At 43.4% G+C, this 22785-nt stretch overlaps 1 protein-coding gene across 1 annotated transcript in view; it reads left to right on the top strand.

Moving 5' to 3' along the window:
* Window positions 1-22385, top strand: part of TTC17 (tetratricopeptide repeat domain 17) — a 124889-nt gene extending 102504 nt beyond the window's left edge. Inside the window, exons 18-25 of the mRNA XM_044681112.1 lie at window positions 369-628; window positions 1245-1410; window positions 14881-15001; window positions 17289-17448; window positions 18763-18846; window positions 19562-19681; window positions 21090-21233; window positions 22220-22385. Of these exons, the coding sequence (XP_044537047.1) occupies window positions 369-628; window positions 1245-1410; window positions 14881-15001; window positions 17289-17448; window positions 18763-18846; window positions 19562-19681; window positions 21090-21233; window positions 22220-22351 (1187 nt within the window). The 3' untranslated portion in view covers window positions 22352-22385. The remainder of the gene's footprint in view (window positions 1-368; window positions 629-1244; window positions 1411-14880; window positions 15002-17288; window positions 17449-18762; window positions 18847-19561; window positions 19682-21089; window positions 21234-22219) is intronic.
* Window positions 22386-22785: the final 400 nt, after the last annotated feature.

Raw genomic sequence — 22785 nt, forward strand, 5'->3', positions numbered from 1 at the left:
TCCCCTTTCCCCCCTCTTTCCTTCCTTCCTCCCCCCCCACACCCCCTCCTAACTAACAGCACGTGTTTTTGCAGTGTGGCTGACCAAGGTTAGCATCTCAGCCGGTGGCTCTAGCACAGAGCAATGAGCAGCCCCCACAGGAATCAGACTCATGCCCTTGGCGTGATTTGCGCAGGACTCTCCTCCTGTACTAATCACAAATGCTGAGTGTCCCTTGGTATTCACGAGCACCCCAGCAGACCCAGCAGAATCACAGACTCCGGGGTGCCCGGGCCCTCTCCAGCCACCCACCCGTGGGTGCATGTCCCAGAGCCGTGTGTCCGGTGGGGCGTCCCGTTGGCAGTAACCCGCCGGCCCTTGTGTTTCAGGCACGGTGGTTGCAGAAAGCAATGGCTCGGACGGGCTGGAGAGTCTGAGCGATGCCCAGATGTCCGAAGAGATGCTGGCTCTGGTGGACGAATTCGAGAACGCCTGGCCGCTCGAAGCCTTCGAAGGCGCGCTCGAGGTCAAAGGGCGGCGGATGGACCTGCAGGGGATTCGGGTGCTGAAAAAAGGCCTCCAGGACGGAGTGGCCAGCTCCTCCTGCTTCGGCGACTGCGGAGATGACGACGACGACGAGACGGAATGGGTAAGACGCAGCCGACTCAGGGCACAGTTTGAGATGTCCCTGGGGTGGTGGCTCCCTTCTGTTTAAAATAGATTAACTTGGGGGCAGCTGGGTGGCTCGATGGGTGGAGAGCCAGGCCCAGAGATAGGAGATCCTCAAATCCGGCCTCGGACACTTCCCAGCTGTGTGACCCTGGGCAAGTCACTTGACCCCCATGGCCCACCCTTACCACTCTTCCACCAAGGAGCCAATACACAGAAGTTAAGGGTTTAAAAAAAAAAGTCTCTGAGCCCTTCCATATTCTCTTGGATGTGGCTTTGTCAGAGGTTGCAGAACCTTAAGGAAATCCAGGCTTAGGGTTCATTTAACGAAGATTGCAGATACCTGAATCCCTTTGTCTTCTGTTGGGTCTCTTAATAAATGTCCTAGTGCCGCTTTGGCTTTTGCATCATTGGATTAAATTTTCTCTCTTTGGCGATCTCGCTGAAGTTCACAGAGGGAGAAAACAATGACTATTTCAGATTTCCTAGGTCTTGCTTTGTCCTTCTTTTCGTGGCGTTCCCCAAGTCAGCCATCCTCTCCCACCCCCAGCCCCTGAGCCGCTGATCTTATTTGTCCTCGTGCTTTCCTTTCTCAGATCACATTCCAGGTGAAACGTTTAAAGAAACCCAAGGTAGAAAGCTCGGACTCTCAGGAACCACCTGGGAAAAACAACGAGGAGCAGATGCAGGCAGAAAATGAACGCCGTTTTCAGAAGACTCTGGAAATTAGTGGCCCCAAGATACCCGCCCCCGGACCGCAAGGTAAGAGCATCTTCGTTCTCGAGGTCTCGGGCCTCATCTATCATATTTACTGTCCACGTCAGCCATCGCAGGGGAAGGTCCAGCTTGAAAGATTTCAGGCTGAGAGAGCAGAGGTTGCTCCGCCTTCCGTACCTGAGCTCGCAGCTCGCACATTAAACTCATTTCTTTATCTACCTGCATTTTCACCATGTTATTAGTTTGGCGTGTCGAGCATCTACTTTCTCAGACCAAAAGACAAGCCGGCCTTCCGTTCCCTTTGACGTGCTGTGGTTTCGTGTTTGACTTTTTCCCACCATCTGAAATAATGCCTTCTCGTATAGTCTCAATTTTTTCAAATCAATTCATTAATCACTCTGTAAACATTTATTAAGTACCAATCATGAAGGCAAAGGTCCTGCCCTTAGAGAACTTACAGTCTTAATGGGGGAGCCAGCCTGGAAACAACTGTGTGCAAGCTGTTTAGGATGAATTAAAGGGAATGAGTTGGGGGCAGCTGGGTAGCTCAGTGGAAGGAGAGTCAGGCCTAGAGACAGGAGGTCCTAGGTTCAAATCTGGCCTCAGACACTTCCCAGGTGTGTGACCCTGGGCAAGTCATTTGACCCCCATTGCCCACCCTTGCCACTCTTCCATCTAGGAGCCAATACACAGAAGTTAAGGGTTTAAAAAAAAAAAACAAATTAAAGGGAATGAGCAGAAGGCAGGCACTAGAACTAAGGAAGAGGGGAGAGAGGAGGTGCTGCCCATCCTTAAGCCACTGGCCCTATGATAGAGTTGCTTTAAGAAAGATTATCTCTGTCTCTCTCGAGGCATCTTTACTAAGTTAGATCAGGCTCCATCAAATAACTCCATTCTATTTTGCTTTGAAGTAGTCTTTTTAGCAGGGAGGAAACATATTCTTTTAGGCATTTGATGGTCGGTCGGTTGTTGTCCTTCGTACTCAGAGGACCAAAACAACATCACTATGTCAGAGTCGACATACAGTACGTCCAACTGGAGCTGATCAGCCCCATGAGAACTTTGAAGTCTCTCCCGGAGGTCGAGCACAAATAGTCCCTCTGCACTCTGGCGATGGCGTTGTCTCTAAAGTTGTGCCTTTCACGTTTCTTTGGAGCGCTGGCAATCCTGCTCTGCTCATGGAGCGCAGGGCCTTCTTTGAGGAGGGGACGCCATGCGGGATGGCCCTATGCCGGTGTCTCCAGAGAGACCTCAAAAGCATCCTCATATCACGTCTTCTTACCTCTCTGTGAGTGCTTGCCTTGTGTGAGTTTTCCTTAAAATAGTCTTTTAGGCAAATATACATTTAATATTCAGGCATGACCAGCCATTAGAGTTGTATTCTGTAGCAATCCAGGTATACATTAATTGTGATATTATTTTAAGAAGTATTCAAAAACTTAACTCTTATACTGCTAATGATTGATCCCTGCAATCCTGAGTCAAATTGAATGTTGACCTTGCCAAATCCCTAGCCCTTCCCTAAGGCTACACCCCAGAAGAGAGTCAGTTATCTCAGTCTCCTTACTTTTCCTTCAATGATCAATTAACATAGGTATCAAACATCATTAGATGCCTTAGGCCATATCCACCCTGGATCCTGATCTTAGCTCTACTTATTGTTTCAGATTTTGGCAGTTTACCTCATAATGTTAATGTATCAGGCCACCAGCCTCTCCCCTTCCCCCCATACTGTTGTAACCCCAATAAAAGTGACAAGACATCAGTTGGCAAGAGAGCTCTTGACCATCAGAGCTCCTAACCATGAAGCTCTTGACCATCAGAGCTTACTCGCTGTCTGTCTACCTTATGCCAAAACTTTCTATGTCTGTGTATTTTTATTCTCTCCTTATGTTCTCTTTCCATTAATCCTTAACCCGTAACCCATTTTCACTCAGTCCTTGGTTCCCCTTTCTAAGTGTCCAACCCACTAGGAATCTTCGTGAAGCTGCTGGACGGCTTCATATTCTCTGCAATAAAGTCTGAAAATTGATCCCTAGAGAGATGAGATGAATTACCTTAGATCATGGAGCCAATTAGTGAGAGAGGAGAGACTAGAACCCCGATCTCCTAAAAGCCACTACAGGTCATTTCACTATAGCAGGTGACAAGAACTAATAAAGGGAATGACATCCAAGAACAAATACAAAAGTATAATATACATACTTATACCAATAGTATTGGGAAGACTAAAACCACCAGAATGAGCTGAGATTTGCAAAAATGCCAAAGACAACAAAAAAGGAAAAAGAGGGAATCAAAGTGAGTTGGGAATGCAGTGGAGCTGTGTTTACACCAAGACAAAGAGCAAGAGAAAGGCAGCTCCACTGTTTGGGAAAGATGGTTTAATGTCAACTTCAAATTTAGTTCCACTTTATCCACTGAGGAAAAAGATATTCAAACTGGAAAGAATTCATCATTAAGAAGAATCTGAAACCAAAGCTAGAAGTATAAATAATTTTTTAAATCACCAAGTTGAGTTAAATCAGTTCAAGTCTCTTGGCTCAAAAGAATAACTCTTAGGGTGTTGAGAAATACATTTGCAAATGTGCCTGTGGAATCATTGTTGGCCCTTTTTGAAAAATCACAATAAGGGGCAGCTGGGTGGCTCAATGGATTGAGAGCCAGGCCTAGAGGTGGGAGGTCTTGGGTTCAAAAGTGGCCTCAGACACTTCCTAGTTATGCAACCCTGGGCAAGAAACTTAACCCCAGTTGCCTGGTCTTTACTGCTTTTCTGCTTTGAACCAATACTTAGTATTGACTCTAAGGCAGAAGATAAGGATTTAAAAAAAAAAGAAAGAAAGAAAGAAAGAAAAATTAGGATAAATGGAAGGAGAGAAAAGGTAGAGTTTAGAAATTACAGATTAATAAACTGGGCATTGATCATTTCAAAGAAAAGATAGAATTTAGAATAGATTATTAAAGAAATGGCTTTGAGTCCTTGGAGGAGGAGAAGGGTGAACACTAATATCTACAACAAGTTCAACAAAACAAGTCATTTCTAATCTTGATCCTGAGCTATTGTAGTACAAACAATAAAAATACTTTCCTTCTCTCCATAGAGAAGTGGGAAAAGATCAAAGAAGTGGGGAGCTATAGTTATGCACTGTCTGTACTCTCAGAGAGTTTTCTTAACTGGAAGAAATATTGGGTTAGAAGGGTGGCACATTATCCACTGAAAGATTTATTATTTTCCAAAACCTAATAAACAATGTTAACAGAAGAAAACATAATCTTTTAAACGTTAAAAATTTTTTTCAAAATTACATGTAAAAACAATTTTTTTTTTAAATTTTTTAAACCCTTACCTTGTGTCTTGGAATCAGTACTATGTATTGGTTCCAAAGCAGAAGAGTGGTAAGGGCTAGGCAATGGGAGTCAAGTGACTTGCCCAGGGTCACACAGCTGGGAAGTGTCTGAGGCCAGATTTGAACCTAGGACCTCCCATCACTAGGCCTGGCTCTCAATCCACTGAGCTACCCAGCTGACCCCTAGAAACAATTTTTAACAATTATTATATGACATTTTGCAATTCAGATTCTCTGCCTCATTCCTTCCCCTCCTCCCTCCCTGATAAAGCCAGTAGTCTGACATAGGTTATACCAGTGTTGTCATATAATATGTATTTCCATATTCCTCATGCTGGAAAGAAAATGTACATTGCATATACAAGAAAAAACTCATGAAGGAAATAAAATGAAGGATGGTATGCTTCGATCTATAGTCTGACTGCAACGGTTCCTTCTTTGACTCATCATGAGGCCCTTGGAATTATCCTGGAAACTTGCATTGTTGATAATAATTTAGTCCTTCACAATTGATCATCCTTCAATATTTCTATTACTGTATACACTGTTCTCCTGGTTCAGCTCATTGCACGTTGCATCAGTTCATATACTTGCCAGATTTTTCTGAACTCACATCCTGTTCATCATTTCTGGTGGTGCCATAGTGTTCCATTGTAATCCAACATACAAGTTATTCAGCCTGATTTATGGACATCCCCTCAGTTTCCTATTTTTTGTCACTACAAAAAGAGCTGCTATAAATATTTTTTGTACAAGTAGGTCCTTGATCTCTAGAAAGTATAATTAAAGAGAATGAATTCTTGTGTAAAAAATTGAAGACCCTAAAGAGCACAGAGAGCGACTTCATCATTGCCACCAGTGGAAGACAAGAGCTTTGGAAGAGAGATGAAAATCTGGGATATGAATAACTGATTACAAATATAGAGTCTGAAAAAAGGGATTATTGAGATTAAAATATAGAAATGATGAATTCCTGCCAAGGATAGGAGTTTATATCTAACAAGGGCTGATATATATATGTATATATATATCAGGAATTTTTTATCTAGTTAAATAGTCAAAAATCTAGTCAAATAGGCTTTAAAATAAAAAGGAAGAAGGGACACAACTGCCCATATCCGCTAAACCAGATACAATACAGAGTAGCTATAATTTAAAACATTGATAGAGAAGGTCACAGAAGGCAAAAATCCAAGAAAGCGTGCCATAAAATATATGACCTCAGATATCTATGCCCATATATATAAAGTATGAATAACAAGAAAAATGAATTGTCCTATTAAGGAGGCAAATATGACCTTGTAGAGATCTCCTGAGGCTTAAAGAATGGGACCTCTATGACTTTTAAAAGGATATGGTTTTTTTTTTAAATAAGGAATGCTCTTACCATGTGCCAAGCATGTACTAAACTCCAGGAATACAAAGGCAAGAAAGAAAAGAGTTTTTGTCCTTAAGGGGGCTTATATTCAGAAAAACAATGTACACACATATAAGAAAAGCAAAACACATCCAAAGTACATACAAAGTAATTTTTTTTTAAATCCTTACCTTTTGTCTTAGTATCAATTCTGAGACAAGTAAGGGCTACACAATTGGGATTAAGTGACTTGCCAGGGGGCACACAGCTAGGAAGTATCTGAGGAAAGATTTGAACTCAGGTCCTCCTGACTCCAGACCTGATTCTCTGTCCACTGGCCTACCTAGTTGCCCCCCAAAAATATAATTTCACTAAGAGAGAAACAACTAGGATGATGGAGAAAGTCTTCAAGAAGTTTGCACTTGAGTTGAGCTTTGAAAAAAAGCTAGATTCTAAAAGGCAGAAGCCCACTCAAGAAAGACTGAGTATTAAGAAGCCATATTCATATAAGGAGGTCCAGGAAACATGGTGGTGAACAGTCCACAGAAGCTGAACGCAAAGCCACGTTGTCATCAGAATATGCCACAGATCACCAGGACCGAAAGAGGAAATAGATAAAGAGTTTGGAAATCATATCACCAATATGCTCCCTCTGCCAAAAGCAAAATAGTTAAAATTTTCTTGGCTTGCATTAATGATGGTTTCATCCTTCAGAAGATGGAGAGAAGCAACAAAAGAACCACTTTGCTAGATCTAAATCTCATCCAAAATGAAAAACTGCTATCTTGGGTGGATGTGATGGGAACTGTAGCCATTCTAAGAAAAAAGCTAAAAATAGACTGGCATGCACCCTAGACTTTTGAAGAAAAAAAAATTACGAAGGGTTCAGAGAAAGGATGAGTAGAACTTCATGGACAAAAACTCTGCAGAAATCCACTCAGGGAAAGCTCTCAAGAATGGCATTCTGAAGACTCAAAGAAAAATTATTCTGAGTAAGAGAAGAGGGAATTGCCTAAGGAAACGATATGGCTATACAGGCAGCCCAACTTAGATTTTGCAAATGCATATGCAGCAATAGAAGGAGGGGCAGGTAAATAAGAGGATAAATACAGAAACATGACAAGATCCTCCTAGATCAGTGTCTGAAGCACTAAGCCTCAGAATGCGTTGAACCTGGCTAGCACAGATAAGAACAACAGCAACAACAAAAAATGGGTAGAAATACTCAGAAGGGATAGGTAGAATGATAATGGGGAGAAGGCAGAATTGCTCATTTTTTACTTTGCTTCTTTTTTCTCTTCCAAGAAGAAAAATCTTTGGAATAGGAAGAAAACAAAATGTTTAGTAGAGAGTTGAAACTCAAGATAAGAAGGAAGAGATAGTAAGCACATACCTTATGAGTTAAATCACAAGGTCCAGAAGAACAGTATCTTAGGGTCCTAAAATAACTCACAGATACAATTGCTAAGTCACCAACAATGATCTTTTGAAGAATGCAGAGAGAGAGAGAGAGCACAGTACTGGAGAAGGGCAAATGTCTCCATTTTGATTGCCAGAGAGAGAGAGAGTGTGTGAGTGTAAATGGAATCTACAGCCAAGTTAATGATCTTGACTTTGATCCTGAGGAACCAAGAACCAAGAACTACCAAGAAGAGGTTATGCCAGACTAACCTATTTTTCCTTTTTTGACAGGGTTATTACACTGGTAGGTCAGGGAAATGCTTTAGCTCTAATAGAATTAAATTTTAATAAATAAAACATTTGACAAAAAGCTCATTATATTATCCTTGTGGAAAGTATGGAAGGATATGGGAAAGTGCTGATCTAGCTAAATGAATCCAAAATTGGTAGAATGGTTGGACCCCACAGAGTGGTCATTAATGACTTTAAATCAGTTAGAAAGAGATAGAGTGTATCATGGTTCTGTCGTTGACCCTGTGCCTATTAATAATGAACACTTTTAGCAATAACTTGGATAAAGATATCAATGATGTGCTCATCATGTTTGCAGATGACAGTAAGTGGGTAGGAATAGGTAACACTTTGAATGACAGAATCAGAATCCAAATTATTTTAGTAGGGGATGAATCTAATAAGATAAAATTTAGTAAGGATTAATGTCTTACACCTGGATTCAAAAAACCAGCCTTTCAAGTACAAGATGGAAAAGGTATGGCTAGATAACAGTTTAGGGATTATTTTTAGTGACAATGTCAGTATGAACCAGCAGTGTGATACTTCAATATTCTAGTGATTCTCTGATTTCTTCAATGTGAGTACTCCATCCAAAAATGCATATCCATATTGGCCTATCATATAGGACTCATGTCCACGTCTCCATGGCCTCCCACCAAACTGCTCCAGACAGTAATGTAGTGGTGATCATTCTTCCATTCTCGTGATATAGTATACTTACCAAAGAAGTCAGCAGGCTTTACATCAATTATTCCTCATTCTTGCTACATATCCTGCTGGCTTTTCTTTTTCTGTGGTCCCCTTTTTTTATTTTTTTTAAATAATAAGCAAGATTTTTTCAAAACCTTTGATATCTAACTCTCTTGACAAATAATACCTTAATACTCTCAAAATTGCATTATCAGCATGGTCCTTTCCTTTGTATATTGTAGTCTTCCTGCACTGTTTTCTTCACTCTTATTTTTGTCTTCTCAATATATTCAGGACTGTGATGATAGAATATGAAAGATGATGACTTTACTGTCCCTAGTGACAAAAGTAGTTAATTGTAAAAATTTCTGCAGATCTTTTCCATTTTTTGCTCTTTTCTTGTCCTTTTAGTTCCATCCTTAAATGCCTTTGGGATGGCTTTGCCTTTCCCCAAGCTTTCATTAAGTGTATTTTTCCTTCCACTACTTCTCCCCATTTTGTGAGCCAATAAAGTTCACTCTTCTATCATCCAGCTCTATAAAGGAGTTTATATTCTAAACTAGCTTTGCATTTGGCCACCATCTCTCTGCTTAGCAAAGACATCAAATGTTTGCTGGCCACCATGATTTCTAGGCTCTTGGTTTCCTCATGGCAATTATTTTACATCAATTAAACTTCTTTTTAAAATTATTATAATTGCCATGTGACCTTAGGCCAGTCACTTAACCCCAGTCTTTACCACAGTTTTGCTTTAGAATTTAGAATTTAGAATTAATACATAGTATTGATTCTAAGACAAAAGGTAACAGTTTTAGAAACAGATCAAAAATTTTATTATAATCATTGTCAACATCCGTTTCTGGATCTGATTCTCCTATTTTATGTCACTTATAGAAACATCTTTGCTGTTTAAATAGGTTAGGTTGTAGTTGTTTAAATTACAAGCCATATCTTTTCCATAGTGTTGCATGGGAGCTAAAAAAACTAATGCCATCTTAGGCTGTGCCAAGAGATATGATGTCCATAGTAAGACATTGCTAACCATGCTGTATTTTGCCTTGGTCAGAGCATATATGGAGTTTTGCTAAGTTCTAAGCAGCACCATATTTTAAGGAAGCATCTATAAGTTGGAAATTGAGCAGAGGATAAAAAGCAGAATGCTGAAGGTCCTCAATATTATACCATATGAGGATGAGGATGCTTATATTGGAGAAGAGGAGACTTCAAGGGGTCGTGCTACATGTATTCAAAGAGTTTTCATGAGGGGAAAAGTTTAGCCATGTTCTCCTTGGTACCCCAAAGAGCAAAACAAGGAGTAAGAACATAATGGGTAGAAGTTAGAGAGAAAAAGAGATTAAGATGCGATATAAGGAAAAATTAAAGCTATGTGATAATGGAAGGTCTTACCTCTCAGGTAATGCATCTCCAATTCTCATTCCCTTTTGAAAGGTCTTCAGATTCAAGTAGGATGACCATATGTTTGATATGTGGTAAAGAGAATCTTCCTTGGGTATGACTTCAAATAGATGGTCTAGAAAGTTCCTTCCAACACTAGAATTCCATAAAAATCTGGGAAATCAGATTTTAAGCCTCCGCACCAAAAGCTATCCTCTCCCAGGGTCATCTGTGGCCATTCCCAGGAGGTATTCTGGGATTCTTCTTGTTTCTCTTGTTGCTTGATCAAGATCTTTATCTTATTTCCCCCACTCCTCAGGATTACTCTCTATCCACTGTATCATACTGCCTCTCTTATTTGAAAAATAATTATAGATAGATAGATAGATAGATAGATAGATGATAAAGTAGATGAAGTAGATAGATAAAGTAGATAGATGATAGATAGATAGATAGATAGATAGATAGATAGATAGATAGATAGATAGATAGACAGACAGACTGACAGACAGATAGAGTTGTTCAATTGTTCAGTCGTGTCCATCTCTTCTAAGGCTTCTGAGACAGAACCCTTCATGACCCCATGGACCATAGCACATCATGCCCTTCTACATTCCACTCTCTCTAAGTCTGCCCACGTTCTTATTCGTTGTTTCAATGACACTATCTATCCATCTCATCCTCTGACTTCTCTTTTTTGCCTGTAATCTTTCCCAAAATCAGGGTCCTTTCCAGTGAGTCCCGTCTTCTCATTATGTGGCCAAAATATTTAAGCTTCCACTTCATTATTTGAATAGTCTAATTAATTTCTTTGAGTAGTGACTGATTTGATCTCCTTGCTGTCCAAGGGACTCCCAAAAGCCTTCTCTAGCACCATAGACCATATAGACATGCATATTTTTTCCCCGGTGGAATCTTCTTTATTTTTCAGTAAATGTCACTGGCAGATATATACGACATGAAAAAAATCCATTTTCACACAACAATCTGGAAGCATTTTGGTCTGGAAAATAGGTTCATTATAATTAGAACAGGCCTATAAATTTCAAGTATTTATTAAAAATGTTTGTCTCTATGAAGATTATAATTGTCCTGTGTCTTATCTATCTACCTCTCTATATTTAGCACACATATGCACACACACATATATAGTATATATGTGCACATTACATATTATATTCCTTAGTCCATAGATGATATCTGTTTGTATCTTTGTTTTTTGCATGCTGATTTGCAGGCCTCTGACAAAAACTCCCCAGCCCTGACCCCACAAAGGCAACCATTGTCCTTTGTACTTAATGCTCCGATTGGACATTGAAAATTGATTTTGAAATAACTTCTTCATTAATAATTTGTGGTTTCTTACTTGTCAATAGTCAGTTTTCATTTTTTTGTGATGCTCTCCAGTGCTTAACAAGTCTAGTATCTTCAAATTCTCTTATTAAAGGACATGCTCGTGATATGAAGGCATGAGGCTTTTGAATCCTTTCTCCACCTTCATTTCTGAATCCCGAACCATATTTTTCTGCGTACTTATTGCTGTCTTCTCTACACCCATCTTGAGCAGGGAAGTCACCAAATTTCAATAAATAGTGCTCATTAAAAAAATTTTGAAGTCTTCATAAAGAATTCCTTCATAAAAATTCATGAAAACTTCTTCATCCTTTCTAGCAAATGTTGGTGCACAAGCTGATGTTATCTTTGTGATGCTTCATTTGCTTATCACTTAAACGACAAGCATTTATTAAATGCTTACTATGTAGTGAACGCCTTGCTCTCTGTGGGGATTTGAAGAAGGGTACAAACAGGTCTGCCCTAAAGGAGACCACATTTATATGCTCATTATGAGCCCTTCAAGGAGAAATGACCAAGTGCCTCTTGAAATGGTCTTTCTTGTTGCCTTTGAGTACAGAAGGAAACCATTTCATCCAGGAGAACCTTGATCTGTCCTTTCACTTTAGCTATACCTTTGGTATCTTCTGGGCTTATTTAGAATGAGAATGTCAACATGGATATGGTTTACTTCCAAAGTGTAGCCATTCACTGGTTGCCGAATGGAGAAAAAAATAACAAATTGGGTGAAATCAAAATGTAGGAGAGCTGAATTAATAGCAGTTCATACAGTAAAGACCTGGGAATTTTAGATGACCACAAGCTTTATGTTTGTATGGCATAAACCAAATATATGATAGAGATCATTAAAAAATAATAAAACTGCACTCATAAAAGTATTGTCTCTAGACCTAGAGTCCCATGAAGTTGGATGGAAAAAATTTTATTTTATTTTCTTTATTTTTTATTTTAGCTTTATTTTCACTAATCTCTAACTGAAGTTTAACATTTTATTCACTTATTTTAAAACATTACTCTGAGGAGTCCATAGATTTCACCAATTGCCCAAAGGGTCCGTCACACACACACACACACACACACACACACACACACACACAGTCTAGACTAAGGGAGATAATGGCTTTCTTGTACTCTCTGTTGGACAGATCACATCTAAAAACTGCATTCCATTTGAGAAATCACATTTTAAGAGGTACATTGATAAGTGAGAGCCATCAGGCCTTTCCTCAGTCTTCCTCCTTGATCATTTTGTGTTATTTTATACCAGTGAGCCCTCCCTCCTCCTGGGTAGTCTCTCCTGTCTGGGTTTTTGTGATATTACTCTCTCTTAATCCTACTTCTTGTCTGAACACTCTTGCTGGATCAGCATCTGTGTTCTACTAACCGTCACATGTGTGGTTTGTTTTGTACCCCATGAATCTGGCCAGGGCCCTCTCCTCAAATCCCATCTTTGCACAAAAGGCTCCCCAATCTGCATATGCAGATCTCATCTCTTAGCTGAACACCAGTCACACAGCACAGAGTTATAGATAAAAGAGATGGAAGAGAACAGAGTCCATCAAAACTAAGCCCCTTCTTTTACAGATAAAGAACCTGAGACCCAGAATAATTAATGGCTTACCCAAGGTCATGTAGGAAGTATCACACAGGTGAGATTGGAAGCCATGCCTCCAACTCTAGGACCAATGCCATGCTGGTTCCCACCAACTTCCAACCATCCTCCTCCACTCAAATGTCTCAAAAATATGACCCAAACACAACTCGGTATCTTTCCCCATGACCTCACCCCCTTAACTCCCCTCTTTGTCCAGGATGCCACCATCTTTCCAGACACATCAGAGTCATCATCAACTCTTCCCCTTTCCTCATCCTCTCTACATTGCCAATGACACACGGTCTAGTCAGAGGAACAATAACATACCTGAAGCCTGGAAAGGTGGACTGGAGTCGGGCTGTACCAGGTCTTAAAGGCCAAGCAGTAGAGTTTATATTTTATCTTAGAGGCAGAAAAGAACCACCAGAGCTTCTTAAGCTGAATTTATGGCAGAGAAGAGAAAGGTGGGACAACCTGTCACACTTGGGTTGTTGGTAAAATGATTGAAATCATAATCCTTAGGTCAACCTGCTAATGCTTCCATTTTGTCTTCTCTCTCCCAGCTCCCATACTTGTTCCCTGTAACAATCTGGGGGTATTCATTAGTGCTTACAAAAAATAAAGCTTTCCACCCATCTCTTTTGAATTCCTTCAGATTCTTGTGTTTTCCTTTAGAACTCCTTTCAGGAAAGGGCTGATTCTTTTATTTGTTCAGACAATGATCCTTGGAAAGTACCCTTGACCCCCAAAATGGCACCCATGAGAGGTATTAATACTCTTCATTTAAAAACCTCATTACCTCCCACTCTTTAGAGAAATAACTTTACTGTAGCCAGAGCTAGAGTTTTAATATGATTCATTCCCCACCCCCAATACACATACACCTACCCCTCAGCTGGAAGTGTGATACACTAGAAAGAAGGTTGGGTTTGGAACTAGCAGCCTTATTCAAAATCTTACCACACTTGTGTGAGCCTGGAAAGGTCACTTAAACTCTATTCTTCGGTTTCCACTTCTATAAAATGATGGGGTTGAGAGGGCAGCGAGGTGGCTCAGTGGATTGGGAGCCAGACCTAGAGATGGGAGTTCAAATCTGGCCTCAGACACTTTCTAGGTGTGTGACTGTGGTCAAGTCACTTAACCCCTATTCCCTAGTTCTTACCACTCTTCTGCCCTGGAACCAATATACAGTGTTGATTCTAAGACAGAAGGTAAGAGTTTTAAAAAAAAGAGAGAGGGTTGAACAAGATGCCCTCTCGTGTCCCTTCTGGGGCTAGAAGCTACATATTTTATTCTCCATATTCTTCCCTCATAGCACTATAGATTCTTCCTAGGGTGTGCACTTCTATTCTAATTTATGTCATATTTATCTCTGGACACATCCCCACAGACTATTAGGTTATAAATTCATGGAAAGCAGAAAATGTGCCTTATTTGTCTTTTGTCTCCCCCAGCACCTGCATGTTTTTCCTGGGAAATTGTATATAAATTAAAGGATTGCTGAATAAGGGATAGGTTTGGTGAGGGACTCAGCATCAAAGGATTTCTCCTTTCCCCCACACTGATCACTGTATTAATTAGAAATTTTGTACCTTTTGGACTCCATCTCCCAGAATTCTTTCCGTCCCAAAATTCTTTTTCCCTTTTTCATTTATGTGCATCTTTATGTTACTGTTTATATAGTTCTGTAACTCCTCCCTCTCGCTCTCTCTCCCATGTGTGTGGCTTGGGTGAGCTCCCTCTTGAATCTAGCCTTTTAAGTTTCCTTTTTGCTTCAAGTTAATTTTTAATAAATCTTATTAAATATAATACTTGGAGTATTTTGGATATTAATTTTTTTAAATCTACGTCATTCACAAATAAGAGAAGGAGCGTCTCACCAAACCTTGCTTGAGTCACTGGATGCCCTTTATTCCTGGCACTTCACCCAGGGTTTGGGCAGAGGTAGAGATGGTGGGGATTCAGCAGAACTTTTCCCCTCCACCTCCTCTCAGCTGGATCTGAAACTATCCCCAGGGCCCAGCCCATCCTCTGGTCCTGCTCCTCGGCAGAGATACTGATTCCTCTCATCTCTCTCCTCTCAGGAAAAAAGCACGACTATGAAAGCCTGGGCTGGCCAAGCCCTGATGAGTGTGTAAAGCTCCGTCGAGTGGAACTCACCACCGTGGCTAGTACCTGGCTCGCCGTCTCAGCCAAAAACATCGAGTGAGTATCTTCACACCACGAGCCCTATAGTCTGGGTTTGGGGCCTTCAGGGATGGGCTTCCTCGCCGGGGGGCACAGATGAACCCAGCTAAGGTGCTGCCCCACAACGCTGCGCTGGTGCCCCTGGTTTGATCCTGAGTCCTTCCTCTCACCATCCCTCACAGACTGACCTGAAGGATTAGAGAAACTTCCCTGAATCTCACCGAAGGTCAGATCCTGCCTTGTAGAACGCATAGAGTTAGTCATTTTTGCTGACTTAAGGCAGTTGGTAGAACAGCAAATACTGTTCCAAAAACTCGTGCTCACTGATCTACAAAATGCATTTGATTATAGTAATGCTTAGCACACTGTTTCTAGAGCCAGCGATGTGAATTTTTTTTTAATGTCTTTTCTTCTGACTGTGTGCAATCCCTGGGCTAGGCATGGGGGATGTTACTGGACAAGCATTCCCTGAGCACTTACTAGGTGCCAGGCCTGGTAAAGGAAACAGGAAGCAGTGCCTGTCCTCAAGGAACTCATATTCTAATGAAGGACACGAAGGTGCACTCAGTGTAGGTACAAGGAGCCTTAGGGGGAAGGCACCAGCCATGGGGAAGCCAAGAAGCCTTCTTGTAGAAGGTGGCTTTTGAGCTGAGTCTGGAAGGAAATAAAATAGGAGGTGAGGAGGAGATACATTCTAGATACTGGAAACAGTCATTGCCAAGGGACAGAGGCAGGAGATGGGATATTGTAGACCAGGATGGCTAGACCCAAAATAGGCAGAGGAAAGGAGAGGAAGGGTCAAGTGGTAAAGAGCTTTAAATGCCAAATAGGAGTTTATTCGATCATCTTAGAGGTAATAGGGAGCCATTGGGATCCATTGAGGAGAGGGGCAATGGCAGGATCAGAAATGTTCTTTAGGAAAATCATTTTGGCAGCTTGTGGAGAATGGATTGGAGTGGTACTAAGACGGAAAGTAAGGGGTTTTTTTTATTGTTTTTTGTTTGTTTGTTTTAAAAAGAGGACATAGGTGTTTCCTATCTATGAATATCTCCTAGCCACAGATACTTCCACAATGGCTCAGGACATTAAGAGCCTTGGATTTCACCAATGTGGAAATCTTCCCCAAAGTAAATCATGCTGGTTTCTATTTTACCGTTTTTAGAGTGGTTTGAGGCTCACAGGGCTTAAGTGACTTGCCCGTGGTCACCAAGTGAGGTTTAAAACCATGTTCTTCCGACTCAAAGCTCACCACTCTGTCCACTATGCCTAGTTGTCCCAGGATATAAGTTAATAAAAAAATAATAATAATAATAAACACAAGTTTGCAAAGCACTTTATATACGTTATTTCATTGTTTTCCCAACAATCCTGGAGGTAGGCACTATTATAATCCCCTGTTTATGGATGAGGAAACCAAAGCTGACAATACTGTGACTTGTCCAGGATCACACAGCTCATAAATGTCTGAGACCAGATATGAACTCAGGGCTTGCATTCTCAGGTGCCATGATAGGGGGAAAGCCACTTGGCTGCTCAGCAAAGTCTATCCCGTCACACAAAGTTCCTCTGTCCTGTTCAGTATAGATATGTGGCCTAAGGGCAGAAGGCTTCCTGCCTTACCTCTTGGCTCCCTGGAGGTGCATTCTGTGTTGTGACTGAGGGAGAAAGCATCCCCTTGTGGGAATCTCCCATCCATCCTCTCCTCTGTGAAGAGGAAAGGGCTAGGAGGAAATGGAATGGATTGAAGACTCCTGTAAAGATTAAAATTAATATACAATAACTATTATATTTTGTAAAGTTTGTTAATAACTAAAGTAAAAAAGCCAGCTAACCCAGCCCCAGTCGGGAGAGAAGGGGGGTGGGGGGAGCAGAGTCACAGAACTTATAGACAATATGCGACCACTCAGCATGGTGTAGAGATTCAAAGGAATTTGGGGGAATGTAGTTCAAAGGCACAAAATTTCTAATTAATACACTCCCATACTCCATAGAGCATAAAAAGAAAACTGGGAATCGTCCGTGCCCAAAGCCGAGAACTCCTCGGCAACTCTCGACACCCCCATCCCGGGAGGCCTTTCCCAGGACATCTTCCCTGTGAGGACCTCCCAGGTCCTCGATGTGTGTCTGGCACACTCCTATGTGCGTGTCGTCTCTCCCACCATCCCAGGAGAACTTTGGGCACTTTGTCTCCCTGTGTTATCTGCCATACAGCGAGTGACTAATCCATACTCCTGATTGGTTGACCGGTGCCTGCCACGTTGCCCCTCAGCTCACGTGTGACCTGTGTTGGTTTTGCACGTTTCAGCATCACAGAACACATAGACTTTGCTACGCAGCTTCAGGAGCCGGCGATGGAGCCCCTCTGTAACAGCAACCTCCCTGCCAGCATGCACACCTTGGACCACCTGCACGGAGTGGCCAACCGCGCCAGCCTGCACTACACGGGCGAGAGCCAGCTAAAAGAGGTGAGCGTGGCACTGGGGGAAGACGGCTTTGAAGAGGGGTCCAAAAGGCTCCTCGCCATGAGTATTCAGCCCCAGTGCAATGAGTAAAAATTCTGAGGCTGGATTCCAGGTAAGAAAAACCCGCTCATTCTCTAGGCCGGCGATACAATAAAGTCATCAGTCCGTGATCTCTCCCGGTGATCAAAGACGTTTCATTCAGTCTTGAGTCAATCGGTCCAACTTTGGAGTCTCGCGATTCAGCTCTCCACTAGAGCCCGAGACGTCTCTCCGTGGTAGGCGCCTAACGAGGAGGCAGGCCCATATTTCCCACTGATTCTCTGGTCCCCTCACGAAGATGGGAAAGCCACAGGCCCCATCACAGAGTTCCAGTGTCCTCGCTGATCCAGATGGGGAAATCCGCTTAGGCCTAACCAAGGTTGACTTTCATCTCTTCATCCCAATGGGAGAAAGACAAGGATGTGGCTGCGCTGCCCCCAGACATTCTTGACCAAGACTCATTTTTTGTTTGCTAGACAGGCTAGAGCTTCCATTCTCAGTCTTAATCATCCCAGCTTCAGAAGCTACTCCAGGACAGGGAATGTGAGGACATACCGTGGATGGCCAGGACAAAGGAACGAGGAAAAAGGAAAAATGAGAAAAAAGCCCTATTAGACATCCAAATGATACAGTATTTAGAATAAATCTTCTCACCTGCCTGTCTCTGCGAATGTAGACTCCTTTGCGTGGCTGGGCAAGCAGGCTAAGGGACCAGGGTCAGTAAGACCCAACCTAGCCACTGGCCAAGGAGGTTTTGGAGAAATGGCAATGGCGGTGGCCCTTTGGGGTCAGATGAGACCGTGGTGTCCTGGCCTCCACACCGTAACAATAAGACTGTAGGAGAATTAGACCCTATGACTTACTGAATGAGAGAAGCTTCTGAGTGTTTACAATGTGCCAAGCTAAGCGCTGGAGATACAAATACAAAAGTGAGACAATCTTGCTCCCAACAAGGTGGCGATACAAGATCAGACCCTCGTGCTCTGGGGGCCATTTCTCTCATAACATCATAAGAAAAGAAGTCTTGGACTTAGAAAGGGCCTAAGGGTTGGCTTAAATAGACAGAAGAAGAACCGTAGGCTCCTGCAACAAGAGCCATTTTTGAAAGGTCACAAGTATTAAGTAGCAGTGCCAGGATTTGAACCCGGATGCCCTGGATCCCAATCTCTGCCATCACTGTGCCTTCCCACCGCCGGCTTCTCCCTGCCCCAATCACGGGCTTTTGCTTCCCTTTCCCCTCTTCATTGTTCTGACCCACCATCTCTCTCCCCTCTCCAGGTGCTACAGAATCTTGGCAAAGACAAGTACCCCCAGCAGTCATTTGAACAGATTGGTACTCGCATCGCCAAAGTTTTGGAAAAGGTAGGTTCCCCCGTCTGGAAGCTGGCGCCGTGTCCCGGGGGGCGCTCCTGACTCCCCCTGCCAGGAAGCAACCCTAAAGCATCTCAGGGCTGAAAAGGAGCCCTCTGTGAACTCAATTCAGAATTCAAAACCTCTTCCTTCTCTCTCACATCTCTAAGACAGCGGCTCCTTCCTTGTGCTTTAAGACCTTCCATTGCAAACTTTCCCTGGACAGTATTTTCTTTTTCCCCAAATGGGCACTTGCTATGGCAAGGGAAGAAAAAAAGGTTTCGAGCCTGGGTTCTTGGCCGAGAGTCTGTGAACTTGCTGAGGCTTTTTTAGTCTGTATTTTGATCACTATTTCAATTTCATTGGTTGTGTTTGTAATTCTCTATATTTCTTATTACGCTTTTAAAAACAGTATTTTGAGAAGGCTCCTGGCTTCATAAGGGTCCATGAAACCCAGAAAATAAAGAACCCCTGGCCTAGGGATGGTTGGCACTCTGAGGAGATTAGGAGACCGTCCCACGTGGCTCTTTTGTGTTAGGCAGGTGGGACACACACACTTTTAGATTTTTTTTCCTCCTTTTAAAACCTTAAACATCACCTTTATTTGTGAAAGGGTAATTCATGTAGTCAACAGGAAGACATAGGAGGGCTCCAGGGGCTTCCCTGCCAGACCCATCCCTGCAGAGAGAGCAGGAGATGTCAGCTCCCCCCAACCATTCCCTTTCAGAACCAGACCTCCTGGGTCCTCTCCAGCATGGCAGCCCTGTACTGGCGAGTAAAAGGACAAGGGAAGAAGGCCATCGACTGTCTGAGGCAGGCCCTCCATTATGCCCCACATCATATGAAAGTGAGTACAAGAGGGCCGTGCGTGCATGCGTGTGTGCGTCTTGTCTGTGTCTGTGTCTGTGTGATTTTCACTTTGGAATTTCTCTTGTTTGGGGGCTGGAGGAGGAGGCGTTTATAGTTTCCACATTTCACCTATAGGAGGAACCCCCTGTGTGCAAAATTCCCTCCACCAATGTACATGCACTGAAAAAAAGCAATGGCTTGGGTGTCAGAAGACCCAGATTCAAATCTCACCTGTGACACTTCCTTGGGAACATCCTTTGCTTTCCCTACATATGCCTCCACTTTCTCATCTATAAAACACGGGGCTGTCACACTCGAGGGCCTCTGTGGTTCCTTCCAGCTCTCTATCTTTGAACTTATCATTTAGACATCCTTTAGACCTTGAGCCTCTCCTCTGCCTTCCCTCGAGCCTCAGGAAGCTGAAAAGAACTCCTCTGAGAGAACCGAAACGTTAGACCTGTAACGCCTGCACTGCATCCACACAGCAGCCAGATGCTGGTGAACGTTCAGAGGGGCATGGCCAGCCCTTCACCTTGTCCACCCTAGAAGCCATGGGGGTCACCCACTTGTGCGCAGGCCCATAAGGACCCCTCATGCTCTGGCGCACATACCCCAGAGCTGGTCCGCGAGGAGACCTGTTTCCATTCATTAGGAGCACGTAGATGAGAGCGAGATTCTCTTTGTTCTTGGAGCCTTCATTGATATCACCGCAGAAGAACAAGCCACACTTACCAGGATGAAGGGAACCAGCCAATTCACTGTCTGCAGTCAGTAGCCCTAGACTACCTTTTTCTGTATGTTTCCAGGATTGTGCCCTGGACTTGGGGAGCCCGAGTTCAAGTCCTGCCAACAGAATTTACTAGATGTGTGACCCTGTCAACTGAGGGAGGTTATGCTCGATGGCATCCAAGGTTCCTTCTAATTCTGTATCTATGATGCTATGACCTTACTACGCCGTCGTGCACACAGTAGGTGTTCAGGGGGCAGCTGGGTGGCTCCAACGTTAGAAAGCCAGGTCTAGGTCAGAAGGTCCCAAGTTCAAATCTGGCCTCAGACACTTCCTAGCTCAGTGATCCTGGGTGAGTCACTTGATCCCCACTGCCTAGCCCTTTTCATTCTGGCTTGAAACCAATACACAGTATTGATTCTAAGACAGAAGGTAAGAATTAAAAAAAATAAATGTTCAGTGAGTGCTTATTTAATGTACTGAGGAAAACTGGCCACTTTCCTTGGTATTATAATCAGGATCGAGCTCTTCTGGTTGGCTCCCCAGACAACTAGATGGCAGGGAAGTGGGTGAGGGACTCCGCGGGGTCTTCACAAAGAAACCCTGGCGATATGCTCAGACAGCGGCTTCGGGTGAAGGTGTCATCATCCCCGGCCTCTCTTCTTTCCTCTCTGCCCAGGACGTGCCCCTGATCAGCCTGGCCAACATCTTGCACAATGCCAGGCTCTGGCAGGACGCCATCGTGGTGGCCACCATGGCCGTAGAGATCGCCCCCCACTTTGTGGTGAACCATTTCACGCTGGCCAATGTCTACGTGGCGATGGTGAGTAGCAGCAGGACCCAGCGAGCCCCCTCCGGCCGCCCGTCTCTTCGGACGCAGAGAGGGCTCTGCTTCCTTCTGTCCCTGTTGGTTATAATGTCTGAACGGCGGATGGGGCGCAATTAGGGCCCCTCAGAGCTCTTTTCCAGTTCCAAATGGTTGATTCCCAGGATTAGTTTCAGGGCAAGGGGACCCATTGGTCCTTTCTCTTCCACAAAGCTGCCCGCATTGAGACGAAGAACAGCGGCCTGTTCCTGGGTCGTACGAGGTGGGTGGGCCGACAGGCATTTAAAATTTCAACCACAACTTGGGTGGAAAACCAGCATTTTCTAAATTCACAAGCATAACTGAGATGCCTCACTAAGCAGCTCATCTAACAGTGCCCAGGTTGGCTTCCAATTTGCTTTGGAGCTGAGAAGGCCAGACATGGTGGATGCTAACGTTTGACAGCGAGGGTGCCAGGCCAGCCATGGCCATTGCTTAGAACCAGGGCCTTGCTCTTGACCGTAAAGTTCTGAGATGGAAAAATGCTCTCTTGGGGACAACCAAGTGGCTCAGTGGATCGAGAGCCTGGCCTAGTTACTGGAGGTTTGGGGTTCAGATCAGGCCTCAGACTTAGTCACTTAACCCCCATTGCGCAGTCCTTACCTCTCTTCTGCCTGGGAACAAATACATTGGTTCTAAGATGGGAAATAGGGTTAAAAAAAAAGTGCCATCCTCAGCATCACCTCCTTCGGTGCCAGCATCTGCCACCCTTTTCCCCTCTGGTGTTGGGGCAGAGACCATCATTTCTGATGAAACGTGGCACCCCCGCAGCAGAAGTTGCCCCTTACCGCCGCTGCCCCCATCCCCCAGACCTCAGAAATTGGGTCTGTTTTGATGACTCTGAGAAGGCACCAACGGGAGATTGCTGCCCCTTGGCAGGGGTTGGAGGGAATCAGGGATGGGAAGTTTTTATTTCTCACATTTAATCACCTGTCCCAATGCAGGAGGAGTTTGAAAAGGCCATGATGTGGTATGAATCAACACTAAAACTGCAGCCCGAATTTGCACCAGCCAAGAATCGAATCCGGACCATCCAGTGTCATTTACTTATGAAAAAAGAGCGTCGTTCTCCTTAATCCTCCTCCTTTCCCTCCTTCTCTCTCTCTCTCTCTCTTCCCTCCTCTCTCTCTCTTTCTTTCTCTCTCATTCCTTCTCTCTCTCTCTTTCTCTCTCTCTCTCTCTCTTTCTTTCTCTCTCATTCCTTCTCTCTCTCTCTTAATCTCTCTCTCTCTCTCTCTCTCTCTCATGCTCTTCTCTTTTTAAAGAAAGAAACCGATCATTGTCCAGTATCTTCTCGTAATGAAGTGTGTGATGATAAGTGGGGGGACCAAGACAGGAGGTTCGGTTTGGTTCTTTTGGTTCCTTTTCCCACGCCCACCCCCTCGCCTCCCTGCCTTCCTCTCCAGAAAGAAGCCTCTTTGGAAACGGTTGTTCCCAACGGAAAATGTAGCTTCAGAAAACTGTGTAAATAACCGAGCTGAGAAACCTCCCGAGATGTCCCATCCCTGAA

Source organism: Gracilinanus agilis, chromosome 6 (genome assembly GCF_016433145.1).
Source record: "Gracilinanus agilis isolate LMUSP501 chromosome 6, AgileGrace, whole genome shotgun sequence".
Taxonomy (NCBI): Eukaryota; Metazoa; Chordata; class Mammalia; order Didelphimorphia; family Didelphidae; genus Gracilinanus; species Gracilinanus agilis.